At 44.2% G+C, this 14,856-nt stretch overlaps 1 protein-coding gene across 1 annotated transcript in view; it reads right to left on the bottom strand.

Annotated features, from left to right (window-relative positions):
• The window catches only part of LOC125802163 (NLR family CARD domain-containing protein 3-like), a 36,623-nt gene that overhangs the window by 8,304 nt on the left and 13,463 nt on the right, over positions 1-14,856 (bottom strand). The window contains exons 2-3 of the mRNA XM_049479200.1: positions 14,290-14,479; positions 2,151-3,945 (exon numbers count right to left, since the gene is read on the bottom strand). Coding sequence (XP_049335157.1) covers positions 2,151-3,945; positions 14,290-14,326 — 1,832 coding nt within the window. The 5' untranslated portion in view covers positions 14,327-14,479. The remainder of the gene's footprint in view (positions 1-2,150; positions 3,946-14,289; positions 14,480-14,856) is intronic.

Raw genomic sequence — 14,856 nt, 5'->3', positions numbered from 1 at the left:
CTAAACAAGGGCTAGTAACAAGACTTTACAATACTATATTAGATAGATCATACTCCCCCTTAGACATAACCTTTAAGTGGGAAAGGGAACTAGAACATCTTGCATTCCAGCCTATGTGGGATGAGATATGGCCTAATCTGACAATTACCTCGAAGAATCTAGCTCATCAGTTAATTAACTATAAATGTATACACAGGGCTTATTCCACTCCATACTTAAGATACAAAATGGGCAAGGTCCCCACGCCTTACTGTCCTGTCTGTAACACCGATTCTGTTGGTACATTCTTACACATGTTTTGGGAGTGCAGTGTGATTTCTCAATTCTGGGACTACATTCTACTTACAATGTCTGATATGCTTGAAATTCATATTGACAAAAATTCATGTCTTTGTTTATTAAGTGATGACGGTTCTTTTACATTTACACTAGTACAAAAGAGACTAATCTTTGCTGGCTTAACGGCAGCTAAGAAGACTATAATATTTAATTGGTTTAATCCCAAAACAAGACTCTCAAAACAATGGCTGTTATTCTATCATGACATTGTCTCTCTTGAACAGACGACTGCAATGACAAATAAAGCTAAAGCAGCTACACTTATGGAGTGGGACACCATTAGATCAATCCTTAAGGACTTGCTTTTATCTAATTAGCCAATATTAGACACTCACCTTGTACATCCTTTTTTTCTCTCTCTCCTTATTTGGTGTGACTGAGATGCTTTTTATCTTTATCTGCTGCATTGTCTCCTTTTTGTACTGAATTGTTAATTTTATACTTTTGTTTGTCCTTGTGGTCTTTTGCAGCTGTGCCTCGTCAAGAGTTAATTACTTGATTTTCTTGCCCTTTTAATGTGTTTAGGAGCATCAGATGTAAAGTTGTGAAGAGGTAAAGTTTGTATACAGTGAATAGCCCTATTTAAGCTATGTTCTAATCTATATTATGGCAAGAACTACTCAACTAAGTAAAAAAAATGGGACTGTCAGTCAGAAAAGTTTCAACAAACTTGAAAGTATCCTCAAGCGCAGTCACAAAGACCATCAAAAACGTATGAGGTACATTCCGGTATTTTTCAATTTTCTGCCTGACATTACACCATTAAATCTTGAGGATTTCTATTCAAGCATTACAAAAAAGCTTTCATGTTTGACAAGAAACATTACTGAAAATCATAATTGTAATTGTAATAGAAAATATAAAAAAAATATTTAAGTAAATCTGCTAATGTCAATATATTATGAATAAAATCATAAAATTTGCTCTTTGATGAACTTTTTGAATGAATATTTTCCTGAATTCAAATCAAACAGTTCATGTCCTCCAAAACTTTGGTTTCGTTATGTTTGTCTAGTCTCAAACCTGCAGAATTTGGGTTGATTCCTGTTAATGAGCTGGAATATTTAAGTGGAGTAAAGAGAAAACATGCAGCTTCTCCAAGTGTCCTGTAGGAGATTTCAAACCCTCAAATTTCAGAATTTAAATAACTTATTTTACAGCAGAAAAAAAGGAGTTTTGTATCACCTACACCTTTAGCCCAAATACGGGACAAGGCATTTTAAGGGGTTATTTGATTATAATTTCTCAAGGTAGTTTTGAAGCTTTTTTAATTAAAATGCTTAGTGTATGAGTTTAACATAGATTTTTATATATGAGGAAGCTTGGACACTGAATTAAGGAAAGGAATGCTAGTGTTGCACAGCTCAAACCATGCCTCCATGTTCAGCTTCATCAACATCTAGAGATAAATGATTATTCCAGGTAAAACAGGAAAGCTGATGAACTTATGCCTCACAGGAACAGCAATAGTGTGTACTATACTAGGATGTGCAGTTAGATATTAAAATAGTATTCAAATATGTAGTATAATGTTTTGGTGTTACAAACACTAATACTTAAACCATATGATCTATATAAAAATATGTTACCACATTGTATTGTTTATCACCATTTCCCTTGAACATACTGAGATATGAATAAAAAATATCACCCAGTGCTACTTTACAGTGAATCTGTAGAGGATGTGCATTGATTTTAACTAAATGTATGTGTACTACATATACACAGAATAATTTATAGTATTGTGTAACAATGTGAATAATGTGAGTCTACCAGTGATTCAATAAAAAATGCTGAAAGAAAATACTCACACAGCTCTTCTGGATATTTTAACTACTGGCAGCAGCCTCAGAAGACACTCCTCTGAAGTGTGATATTTACTGAGGTTAAACTCATCCAGCTCTTCTTCTGAATTCACCAACACAAACGCCAGAGCTGACCACTGAGCAGGAGAGAGCGTGGCCTGTTGAAGATGATCACCTCCACTCAGGTATTTCTGCACTTCCTGCACTAGAGAATGATCATCCAGTTCATTCAGACAGTGGAACAGATTGATGGATTTCTCTGGAGATGAGTTCTCCTCAATCTTCTTCTTGATGTATTTGACTGTTTCCTCATTGCTGTGAGAGTTCTTCTCTTTCTGTGTCAGTATGAATCGTAACAGAGTCTGATTAGACTCCAGTGAGAGACCCAGAAGGAAGCGAAGGAACAGGTCCAGATGTCCACTCTCACTCTGTAAGGCTTTATCCACGGCACTGCTGAGGAAGTCATTCATCGATGTCCTGCTGAAAATCTCAGATAGTTCAGTGGTTTGCTGTTCGGGGGTTTGCATATTCCGATCCTTTGTGTTGAAATAGAGAAACGCATATAAAGCAGCGAGGAACTCCTGAATGCTCAGATGTACAAAGCTGAAGACCTTCCCCAGGTCCAGCAGTTCATGTTCCTGTCTGAAGATCTGGGTACACACTCCTGAGTACACAGACACTTCTTTAATATCGATGCCACTCTCTCTTAGATCTTCCTCATAGAAGATCAGGTTTCCTTTCTCCAGCTGCTGGAACGCCAGTTTCCCCAGAGCCAGAATACTTGTTCTAGTCTGCTGAGGATCGGGGTCACTTTTCCCACTGTACTTCTGGCTCTTGTGTTTGATCTGAAAGATCAGGAAGCGTGTGAACATCTGCGTCAGGGTTTTGGGGATTTCTCCACTCTCAGGTTCACTCAGCATTCTCTCTAGAACAGTGGCTGTAATCCAGCAGAAGACCGGTATGTGGCACATGATGTAGAGGCTTCTTAAAGACCTGATGTGTGTGAAGACTTTATTGGCCAGGTCCTGATTCCTGATCCTCTTCCTGAAGTACTCCTCTTTCTGAGGGTCACTGAAACCCCGCACTTCTGTTACCTGATCAAAACACTCAGGAGGGATCTGATTGGCCGCTGCTGGTCGAGAGGTGATCCAGAGGAGAGCAGAGGGAAGCAGGTTCTTCTTGATGAGGTTCGTCAGCAGAACATCCACTGAGGTTTGTTCTTCTATATTTACCAAGTTCTCATTGTTCTGGAAATCCAGAGGCAGTCGACACTCATCCAGACCATCAAAGATGAACATGATCTTGTAGCTCTTATAATGTCTTGGTTTTAAATCTTGTGTTTCTGGGAAGAATCTCTGAAGAAGATTCACCAGACTGAGCTTCTTATCCTTCATCAGATTCAGCTCTCTAAAAGGAAGTGGAAATATGAAGAGAACATCCTGATTAACTTCTCCTACAGTCCAGTCCAGAATGAACTTCTGCACAGAGACTGTTTTTCCAATTCCAGCAACTCCTTTAGTCAGCACAGTTCTGATGGGCCGGTTCTGTTCTGGTAAGGGTTTAAAGATGTCATTGCATTTGATTGGTCTTTCCTGTGTTGCCCTTCTCCTGGATGCAGCTTCAATCTGTTTCACCTCATGTTCCTGATTGATTTCTCCACTCCCTCCCTCTGTGATGTAGAGCTCTGTGTAGATCTCATTCAGAAGTGCTGACGTTACCTGACCTGAGATTCCTTCATTAATTTTCTGATATTTTTCCCTCAGTTTGGATTTGAGCTTTTGTTGACATGCTGGGGCCAATTCTGATAACAGAGGAAGAAAATATATATCAGATTTGAGACATCTCAAAAAATTAGAATATCTTTGAAACGTTACATTATTTCAGTAATTCAGTTCAAAATGTGAAACTCATATATTACATAGATGTATTAAACACAGAGTGATCTATTTTAAGCATTTATTGATTTTATTGTTGATGATTTTGGCTTACAGCCAATAAAAACCCAAAAATCAGTGTCTCAGAAAATTAGAATATTATATAAGACCAATTGATACTTTTTGCAGTGTGGGCAGTTTGCTAAGTCCTGCTGGAAAATGAAATCAGCATCTCCATAAAAGTTGTCAGTAGCAGAGGGAAGCATGAAGTGCTGTAAGATTTTGTGGGAAAACAAAACTGCACTGACTTTATACTTGATAATAAAACACAGTGGATCAACACCAGCAGACCATGACTGTGGAAACTTCACACTAGACCTCAAGCAGCTTCGACTGTTACTGTTTTCATATATATTTCCATCCTGGATGTAAATTTAACACCAATTTAATATTTATATTTAGTTAGTTTATTTCTTTCTTTATTGTATATTTTCTACTTTTATGTTTATGCGGCATACTTGGCAAGGAGCAAAGAAATAATTTCATTGTACGAGGCAACTTGTTTCTTACTGTGCACAATGACAATAGAATCTTTGAATCATGAATCTTGAATCTCTCCACTCTTCCTCCAGATGCTGCTTCCTTGATTTACAAATGAAATATCAAATTTACTGATGATCAGTGATGGTTTATAGAGACATGTCATGACAGGCTGGTGTTGATCCTGTAAGGGCCGGTGCATCGGAGCAACGTTAACGAGCCACTCGGCACTGGATCTTTGACGCTCCTCAGAGCTTCGGCTCATTATTTTCCATTCTGCTCTTTCCACGGCAAGTGCCGTTTTCCTGCTTGCGCTTTGGAATGAGTTCTGGACAGCATAGCTGGTGACTAGCGACCAATCTAGCGAGTTTTTGTGGTGTTATTGGAGACGTTTGGCATCTCTTCACATGCTCTTCAGTTACTGACATCAGCGAGCAGCCGGTGCTGCTGTGAGCCCCGCCCACAACCCTAACAGTGCAGTCTCACACTCATAGCAGAACCTCACCGCTCCACGAACACACTGTAAATGAACTGCGCTTACCCAAAGCCGCCGCTGACTGACCCTGCTCTGTATTTAGAGAGCAGGATGTAAATATAAATGTCTTCAGTGTGACAAAAAAAGAAAAAAAATCACTGAATTTAACTCACACAGTCTTACCCATTCACTCAACTTACTCTTTAATAGGTTTGAAATAAAGAAAACTTAAAAAAAAAAAAAAAAATGCTGCTCTTATAATAACACATGACAACACAGCAAAAACTGATTCATGAAATTTACGTAAAAATGAAATTATTTTGAGAAGTGACTGCCTATTAAAAAGCAACAGACGTTGTTTATTTGTTAGAGTTCATTTGTAACATATTTAGGGTGTTTTTTACTCACTTTTTTCTCTCCCATAATGTTAATCCTTGTCAAAAACTTGTATTATGTTTTCCTCCCTCTCGAGTTTCCTCCCCATCTCAGCTCTCCTGCCCCTCTCTTTCTCACGGTTTGCCCCCCGTCCATTACTATTACTATTAATTAGTATTATAACACTACATATATTAATAATAATAATTATTATATATTTATTTTTCATTGTTATAATAATAATAATTACTATTATCATTATTATTATTATTTCCCTTTTTCTTGGGTTTACCTTCTTTGAGATCTACTGTTCTACAACTGGGTTTAACAACTCTCTGGGCTGGAGGGCTGCCTATCAGTAGCACTCCATCCCATTACAGATCCACTGTGTTTTAATATCAAGTCCAAAGTCATTGCAGTGTTTTCCAACAAAATCTTACAGCACTTCATGCTTCCCTCTGCAGACAACTTTTATGGAGATGTGGATTTCATTTTCCAGCAGGACTTGGCACACTGCCCGCACTGCCAAAAAAAAACAATTGGTCTTATATAATATTCTAATTTTCTGAGAGACACTGATTTTTGGGTTTCACACAACACACAACACATGCATTTAACTTGACTTGATGAAATACATCTCTAGGATGCTCCACTTGATGAAATACATCTCTAGGATGCTCCTGAACACATCGTCAGTGATGTAACCAAGGGTCCTCGGGTGTTTCGGGTCTTTCAACATCAGACACCCTCTCCTTGGCGACCCAGCCTAGGTTGATCAGACCCGGCTTGTGTTCAGGTGGCATTTGCTACTACTCCATGGGTCACTTCTCCTGATCCAGAGCCATCTGGAGGCTTTCTCTGCTTCCTCCATGATTTTCTTGATGGCCCTTCTTCTCTCCATCCCAGTTATGCCCAGAGCGCTCAGGGTCTTGTAGAGTGATTGGCCTGCAAACCCCCTACAGCCTACCTCGATGGGCATGCACTTTGCCTTCCAGCCCTGCTTGCGGCAGTCTATAACCAGCTCCTCGTACTTGGTCCTTTTCCTCTCGTGGGCCTCATCCAATCGGTCCTCCCATGGAACTGTTAGCTCAATCAGGAGGATGTTCTTTGTCTCCTCTGAGACCAGGAGGATGTCTGGCCTCAGGGTGGTGGCGACTATGTGCTGGGGAAACTTCAGTTGTTTCTCCAGGTCAACCGACAGCTGCCAGTCTTTCGCCGTCGCCAGCAGTCCTGCTGGGTTTCTGGCTCCGGTGGTTTTCCCCAGGCGCTCGCCAGCCTTCACAAAGGCGATCATCTGGGTGGTGGAGTGGGACCGTTTGCTACTGCTGATTCCCATGCTGATGGCTTCCGCAATGGGTCTCAGGACTTGGTTGTGGCGCCAGGTGTATCGCCCCTGCCCAAGAGCTACTGGGCAGCAGCTCAGGATGTGCTCCAATGTTCCTCTGCCTGGGCACTGCGGACAGTTGGGAGACTCCGTCTTGCCCCAGATGGAGAGGTTTGATGGGCTGGGCAGGATGTCGTACACTGCCTGGACAAGGAACTTTATGCGCTGCGGCTCTGCCCGCCACAGCTCAGACCATGTGACTTTCCTGTCCATGGCCTGCTCCCACCTTGTCCAGGCACCCTGCTGCCTCAAACCGACAGCTCTGCTAATCCTCCTCTCCTCCACCTCTGCCCTCACTTCCTCCTGCACCAGTCTGCATCTCTCCTTCCCCTTGACTTTCTCATACTGAGGTGTTGGAAAGGTCCCCAGGCCAGCTCTACCGCGGGTTACAGCTCCAACCAAAGCTCTGTGCCGTATCCGCGACTCTGCCTGTAATACGGCTTCATCGGCTACCCATTTCCTCCCGGTTTTCACTCTGACCCCTGCCTGGGCCACCTTAGGGTCGCTGGAGTCCCTGTACATCATTACTTCTCTGGCCCTTGTCACCTTAAACTCCTCTTCCAGTGATCTCAGGGGCAATTGGAGCTTGGTGTTGCGTCCGTAGAGAGCAATGCTGCTAAGGCTCCTAGGCAGACCCAGCCACCTCCTGAGGAAGCTGCTGACTTTCCTCTCTAAGCCCTCCACGATTGAGATTGGCACCTCGTAAACGAGCAGAGGCCACAGTACCCTTGGCAGGATGCCATGCTGGTAGATCCAAGCCTTAAACTTACCAGGAAGCCCAGACCGGTCCACCGCTCTCAACCAGCTTTCCAGCTCCTGACAGGTTCCCTGAACGGATACTGAATCCTTCAGGCTGCTGTTAAACTCCTTGCCCAGGCTCTTCACTGGTTTCTCTGAGACAGTTGGGATTGATGCCCTTCCAATACTGAAGCGGAACTTATCCACAACTTTGCCCCGCTTCAAAACCAGCGACCTTGATTTTTCGGGCTTAAATCTCATCCTAGCCCACCCACATAGCTCCTCCAGCCCTTGAAGGATCCACCTACTGCCGGGTACTGATTCGGTGGTAATAGTCAGGTCGTCCATGAATGCCCTGACTGGTGGTTGACGCACTCCTGTCATGGTCTTTGGGCCCCGACATTGAGTTTCGGCAGACTTCACAAGCATATTCATTGCCAATGCAAAAAGAATCACGGAGATGGTGCAGCCTGTGATGATCCCAACCTCCACTCTGTGCCACTCTGATGTTATGGACCCTGTTGATACTCTCATGCTGAACTGGTCATAGTAGTCCATGATGAGTTCAGCCACTTGGCCCGGCACATGGTGCCTCTCCAGGGTTGTTTGGACCAGCTTGTGTGGGATGGAGCCGTAGGCATTAGCCAAGTCTAGCCAAAGCACTGCCAGGTCTCCCTTGTTCTCCCTGGCTTCTCTAATGAGCTGGGTCACCACTCCTGTATGCTCCAGGCACCCCGGTACTCCAGATATGCCCCCCTTCTGCACTGAAGTGTCAATGTAGTGGTTGCTAGAGAGAAAGTCGGTCAGCCGCCTTGCTAGTATGCTGAAGAAAATCTTCCCTTCGACACTCAGCAAGGAAATAATCCTGAACTGGTCTATGTTCTTGGAGACTTCCTCCTTTGGGATCCAGACTCCTTCAGCAAATCGCCACTGCCGCGCCACTTTCCCTCTTCTCCAGATGACTTTCAAGATCTTCCACAACCTTTTCAGTAACAGGGGACAGTTTTTGTAGACCTTGTAGGGCACTCCACTTGGACCGGGAGCTGAACTAGATCGTGCCTTCTTCACAACATCCTGCACCTCTTTCAGGAGTGGTTCCCTGCCATCAAACTCCTTGGTGGGCGGAGGTGGTTATATCAGGGTGTTGCACTGGCCTAAGTCCTGCTGCCTGGCAGGGTCGCTGTAGGTGGTCTGGATGTGCCGATCGATCTCTTCCTTGGAGCAGGCCAATCTCCCACCACGCCTCTGTCCCAAGAGTTGCTTAGTGAAGCCGAAGGGGTTGGCTATAAAGGATGCTCGCTTCCTGGTCCTTTCTTTCCGCCTCCGTCTGTGCCATTCAGCTCTGCGGAGGGTCAGCAGCTTCTTTCTCAGAATGGTTCGCAGCTCTACCAAGGGAGGGCGTTGCTCCTCACTTGCCTCCTTGAACTGCAGTTTGAGAGACTTGAGCTCCTGCCGGATCCGGTGGATTTTTGCTGCTCTCTGGTTCATGGTGAAGGGTGCTCCTCCTATCCTCTTCTCCACTACTCCGAACCTTTCCACAGCTAGCCTGACGATGATTGTCGTCATCGTTTGCAGCCTTCGGTCCGCATCACCCTTTGCTGTTGCATCTAAGACAGAGTTGGCATCCTCATCAAACTGCTGCCAGACTGCTGTCTTGCAGGCCTGTGGCCATTTGATTTGAATCCTCTCCGGAAGGTCTCCAGAAGTCTGTTCTCCGGTCTCCGGAAGTCTGTTTCGAGGAATTGGTTGCGGCACTTGGAGGTTCCTGGCTCTGTGGGGTATCTCCGGGCCTGGCTCCTCCTGCGTCTCATCAGGTTGAGTACCTGTGCGTTGTGGCGCTTGCTCTTCCTCCAAACATCTCATCCGGGTCTGGTGAATCTTAAGACCTCGGCTGTTCTTGCAGACCTTTCCGCATCTGCACTTGCTCGTCGTTAATTGTCCTTTGCCAATGCTCGTAAACCTTTGTTCATTGCCAGTGTTCGTTATCCTCAGGTCCGTCCGGTTGGGATGCTCATCCTCCCCCCCTCTCGGGCATCCCTGGGGGTATTTCTCCATGATCCGCTCTGTAGCTTGTTGTGGGTTTCCTCCTCTCAGAAGCTGCGGTTCGGGCTGCCAACCCTTCCCGCCCTGTTTGCCGTCTCTCCGTGCTGTCCACTGTCTCTCCAGTCGTCACCAATCTATTCCTGGTTGTCAACCAGCCTGTTCCTGGTCGCCACTGGTTTCGCCAGTAGAGTGCTTGATGAAATACATCTCTAGGATGCTCCACTTGATGAAATACATCTCTAGGATGCTCCTGAACACATCGTCAGTGATGTAACCAAGGGTCCTCGGGTGTTTCGGGTCTTTCAACATCAGACACCCTCTCCTTGGCGACCCAGCCTAGGTTGATCAGACCCGGCTTGTGTTCAGGTGGCATTTGCTACTACTCCATGGGTCACTTCTCCTGATCCAGAGCCATCTGGAGGCTTTCTCTGCTTCCTCCATGATTTTCTTGATGGCCCTTCTTCTCTCCATCCCAGTTATGCCCAGAGCGCTCAGGGTCTTGTAGAGTGATTGGCCTGCAAACCCCCTACAGCCTACCTCGATGGGCATGCACTTTGCCTTCCAGCCCTGCTTGCGGCAGTCTATAACCAGCTCCTCGTACTTGGTCCTTTTCCTCTCGTGGGCCTCATCCAATCGGTCCTCCCATGGAACTGTTAGCTCAATCAGGAGGATGTTCTTTGTCTCCTCTGAGACCAGGAGGATGTCTGGCCTCAGGGTGGTGGCGACTATGTGCTGGGGAAACTTCAGTTGTTTCTCCAGGTCAACCGACAGCTGCCAGTCTTTCGCCGTCGCCAGCAGTCCTGCTGGGTTTCTGGCTCCGGTGGTTTTCCCCAGGCGCTCGCCAGCCTTCACAAAGGCGATCATCTGGGTGGTGGAGTGGGACCGTTTGCTACTGCTGATTCCCATGCTGATGGCTTCCGCAATGGGTCTCAGGACTTGGTTGTGGCGCCAGGTGTATCGCCCCTGCCCAAGAGCTACTGGGCAGCAGCTCAGGATGTGCTCCAATGTTCCTCTGCCTGGGCACTGCGGACAGTTGGGAGACTCCGTCTTGCCCCAGATGGAGAGGTTTGATGGGCTGGGCAGGATGTCGTACACTGCCTGGACAAGGAACTTTATGCGCTGCGGCTCTGCCCGCCACAGCTCAGACCATGTGACTTTCCTGTCCATGGCCTGCTCCCACCTTGTCCAGGCACCCTGCTGCCTCAAACCGACAGCTCTGCTAATCCTCCTCTCCTCCACCTCTGCCCTCACTTCCTCCTGCACCAGTCTGCATCTCTCCTTCCCCTTGACTTTCTCATACTGAGGTGTTGGAAAGGTCCCCAGGCCAGCTCTACCGCGGGTTACAGCTCCAACCAAAGCTCTGTGCCGTATCCGCGACTCTGCCTGTAATACGGCTTCATCGGCTACCCATTTCCTCCCGGTTTTCACTCTGACCCCTGCCTGGGCCACCTTAGGGTCGCTGGAGTCCCTGTACATCATTACTTCTCTGGCCCTTGTCACCTTAAACTCCTCTTCCAGTGATCTCAGGGGCAATTGGAGCTTGGTGTTGCGTCCGTAGAGAGCAATGCTGCTAAGGCTCCTAGGCAGACCCAGCCACCTCCTGAGGAAGCTGCTGACTTTCCTCTCTAAGCCCTCCACGATTGAGATTGGCACCTCGTAAACGAGCAGAGGCCACAGTACCCTTGGCAGGATGCCATGCTGGTAGATCCAAGCCTTAAACTTACCAGGAAGCCCAGACCGGTCCACCGCTCTCAACCAGCTTTCCAGCTCCTGACAGGTTCCCTGAACGGATACTGAATCCTTCAGGCTGCTGTTAAACTCCTTGCCCAGGCTCTTCACTGGTTTCTCTGAGACAGTTGGGATTGATGCCCCTCCAATACTGAAGCGGAACTTATCCACAACTTTGCCCCGCTTCAAAACCAGCGACCTTGATTTTTCGGGCTTAAATCTCATCCTAGCCCACCCACATAGCTCCTCCAGCCCTTGAAGGATCCACCTACTGCCGGGTACTGATTCAGTGGTAATAGTCAGGTCGTCCATGAATGCCCTGACTGGTGGTTGACGCACTCCTGTCATGGTCTTTGGGCCCCGACATTGAGTTTCGGCAGACTTCACAAGCATATTCATTGCCAATGCAAAAAGAATCACGGAGATGGTGCAGCCTGTGATGATCCCAACCTCCACTCTGTGCCACTCTGATGTTATGGACCCTGTTGATACTCTCATGCTGAACTGGTCATAGTAGTCCATGATGAGTTCAGCCACTTGGCCCGGCACATGGTGCCTCTCCAGGGTTGTTTGGACCAGCTTGTGTGGGATGGAGCCGTAGGCATTAGCCAAGTCTAGCCAAAGCACTGCCAGGTCTCCCTTGTTCTCCCTGGCTTCTCTAATGAGCTGGGTCACCACTCCTGTATGCTCCAGGCACCCCGGTACTCCAGATATGCCCCCCTTCTGCACTGAAGTGTCAATGTAGTGGTTGCTAGAGAGAAAGTCGGTCAGCCGCCTTGCTAGTATGCTGAAGAAAATCTTCCCTTCGACACTCAGCAAGGAAATAATCCTGAACTGGTCTATGTTCTTGGAGACTTCCTCCTTTGGGATAAACAAATGTTGCTTTACAAGTGACTGAAACATTAACTAATTGGAGTTATTAACATAATTTTGGGAGTGTGATCCACGCCCTTACTCCTCCCACTGTCCAACCTTTATAACCATCACTTCTTCTCTACCTGAGTCGAACAACCTCGCACCCCCCTCTTCCCTATCTTCCTCCTTCTTTTATTTTCTAACTTTCTCTTCCAGTTCCTCTTTGCGTGGGAGGGGGGTTCAGCTTCACGCTTTCCCGGCAAAGTTGCCCCGAACTCCACCCCAAATACTCTGAGTTCGCTCCCCCCCTCTCTCTTTTCCTTCTCTTTCAGTTAAGGGCATGGGGAAATACTAGCAAACTAATACATTATATTTATTAGATGTTGCATTTTTTGCATTTTTATTGAATATTTTGAATGTTAGCTACATGAATTCTAATAATCTTTGTTTATCATTGAACTTTTGTAGAGCTATTTTTCTGGCATAGACTTTTTGATGCAGCACCCTGCAACACTGTTAAAAAGTTCAATGTTTCCATTTACTTTGTTCGTCTTTTACTCAGGACCTCCTCTCTAATTACTGTAACAAGGAGGAGGAGGCCGGATGCAAATGCAAGTCATATTTATTTTTAGACATAACAAAAAAAGCAAACCAAAAACTGAGACAAAGAAAACACTTAAAGTAAACACTTAAAGACTATAAAACAAAAGATAAACTAGGTCTTGAGAAGCATTGGAGGTAATGAGGGGGCGGAGTTACAAATGAGACACAAGGTGACAACACTAATGGCTTGGGCAGGGCTAGGGCGGGGCTAGGGCGGAGACAGAACAATAACAAAACAATGCCATGTGCTCAAAAAAGCACATGGCTGGAAACACAAGACAGGAAAACAGGGCAGGAGCACAGAAAACCAAAAGAGGGAAAAACACAGGACAGACATGGGCTGAGGTGTAACAATTACAGAATCTGCATTTAATCTCTCTGTATTTACTTGTTCTTTCTGTACTTGCCATCTCTCATCATCTACTGAAATCTGATTTAAACTAAACATTTGAATCCCAAAATTCTGTAGTTTAACATGGATTCAGCTTGAAACTGTAGATAATAGGGAAGTAAATTGAGGTGATATATTGATACTAAATTTGTAAATAATATATTATCAAAATGTGCTAAAAGGATGAAATATTTAAAAAAAACTTATTTATTAGCAATAATATATGTATCTAATAGCATTATTTATGTATTTAAATGCAGTTTATATTACATAGCGTGACAAAGTAATCATATGGTGTGATGAGAAAACCCTGTCACACCGTATGACATTGTCACGCCATATGATGTTTTTATGTACTTAGCATGACATTAAGCAATGTGGCTTTATGCTAGCATCATAAAACCATGCTAACTACAATATGACAATATAGTTTTAAAGGTAATATTGACTGAAACATAATTTAATTTGAGTATTTTTGTGTAAAATGTGTCACACCAAAAGAATAGAGAGCGATAATTCACCCTGTAACTTCCAGTGGCCTTCTGATGTGTTGTTCTTCCTCCTGAAAGAAGGAAGACCCCCACTCCCTAAAAGTCTCTAAACAATAGCCCGTTTAAAAAAGGAGTATGGCATCACACCATATGACATTCATTTTTGGGACAAAATGTTTTAGTTAAGGGTGGCTTCAAAATATTATGCCCGAACTTTTAGCTAAGTAGACTCACAAGTAGACATCTTGATTATTAATATATAATTGATTGAACAAAAAATGCATTAATTAGCATGTTTTTATTCAAAATCTAACTTTGTGAAATATGAGCTTTTTCTGGTTTGACTGAAAATTGTAAAAAAAAATAAATGTTAATCCCATGAATGCTCTGTAAGTTCATATAAAACAGCACTTTCTAAACAATATCATCGCAGTTTTTGACGTATTATTTTATACTTATATTTGACACATTGGACCAAAGTCCACGTCATGTCAACTACCTATATAACATAACTATTAATATAATATAACTATTATAATAATCCAGTTAACTATTGTTTATTATTCCAATTTAAAAAGCAGAACTTTACTGAGGAAATAAATTGGCACTTTAAGTTGGTACTCATGGTTTATGACCCAGAACTCTTACGGCTCTCTAGTGTGTTGGCGAGGTCTGTCTGCTTCATATTCCTCAGGATGTGCAGTGTGATCTTCAGCACCCCCTCCCTCTGATCATCATCCACCTCTCCCTCAGAGCATGCTGGGTAATCTGGACTTAGGAGCTTCTTGAATGTGTTCAGCTCGTTCTTCACCAGAGAGATAAACTTCTCCTGCAGCTCCTGATTAACAACAAATATTAGAATCACTGTTGTTTCAGTGCAGAGAGAGAAATGATGACACCGATCTGAGGAGAAAAGAGTTATGGATGCTCTGGTGTGAAAAGGACTTGAACATTAAGTTACTGAGCATCATTTTAATTTAAATTTAATTTAAATTTTAATTATTATTATTATTATTATTATTAACCATATTACAGTTATAATAAATGTTTTAGCATTAGTATTAGCAAAGTTTAACATTTGTAAAGTGGCTTTAATCAGAGAAATAAAAGAAATCAGGAATATTTGCCCCCATACAAATTAGCTATATTTTGCTTCGTCATACATTTTTTTAGATTATCAAACTATACAAAATAATATGAGTAAATGATTTCATT

The sequence above is a fragment of the Astyanax mexicanus genome, chromosome 1, assembly GCF_023375975.1.
Source record: "Astyanax mexicanus isolate ESR-SI-001 chromosome 1, AstMex3_surface, whole genome shotgun sequence".
In the NCBI taxonomy this organism is placed as follows: domain Eukaryota; kingdom Metazoa; phylum Chordata; class Actinopteri; order Characiformes; family Acestrorhamphidae; genus Astyanax; species Astyanax mexicanus.
Note: the sequence above shows the minus strand (reverse complement) of the source record. Positions and strands in the feature narration are given on the sequence as shown.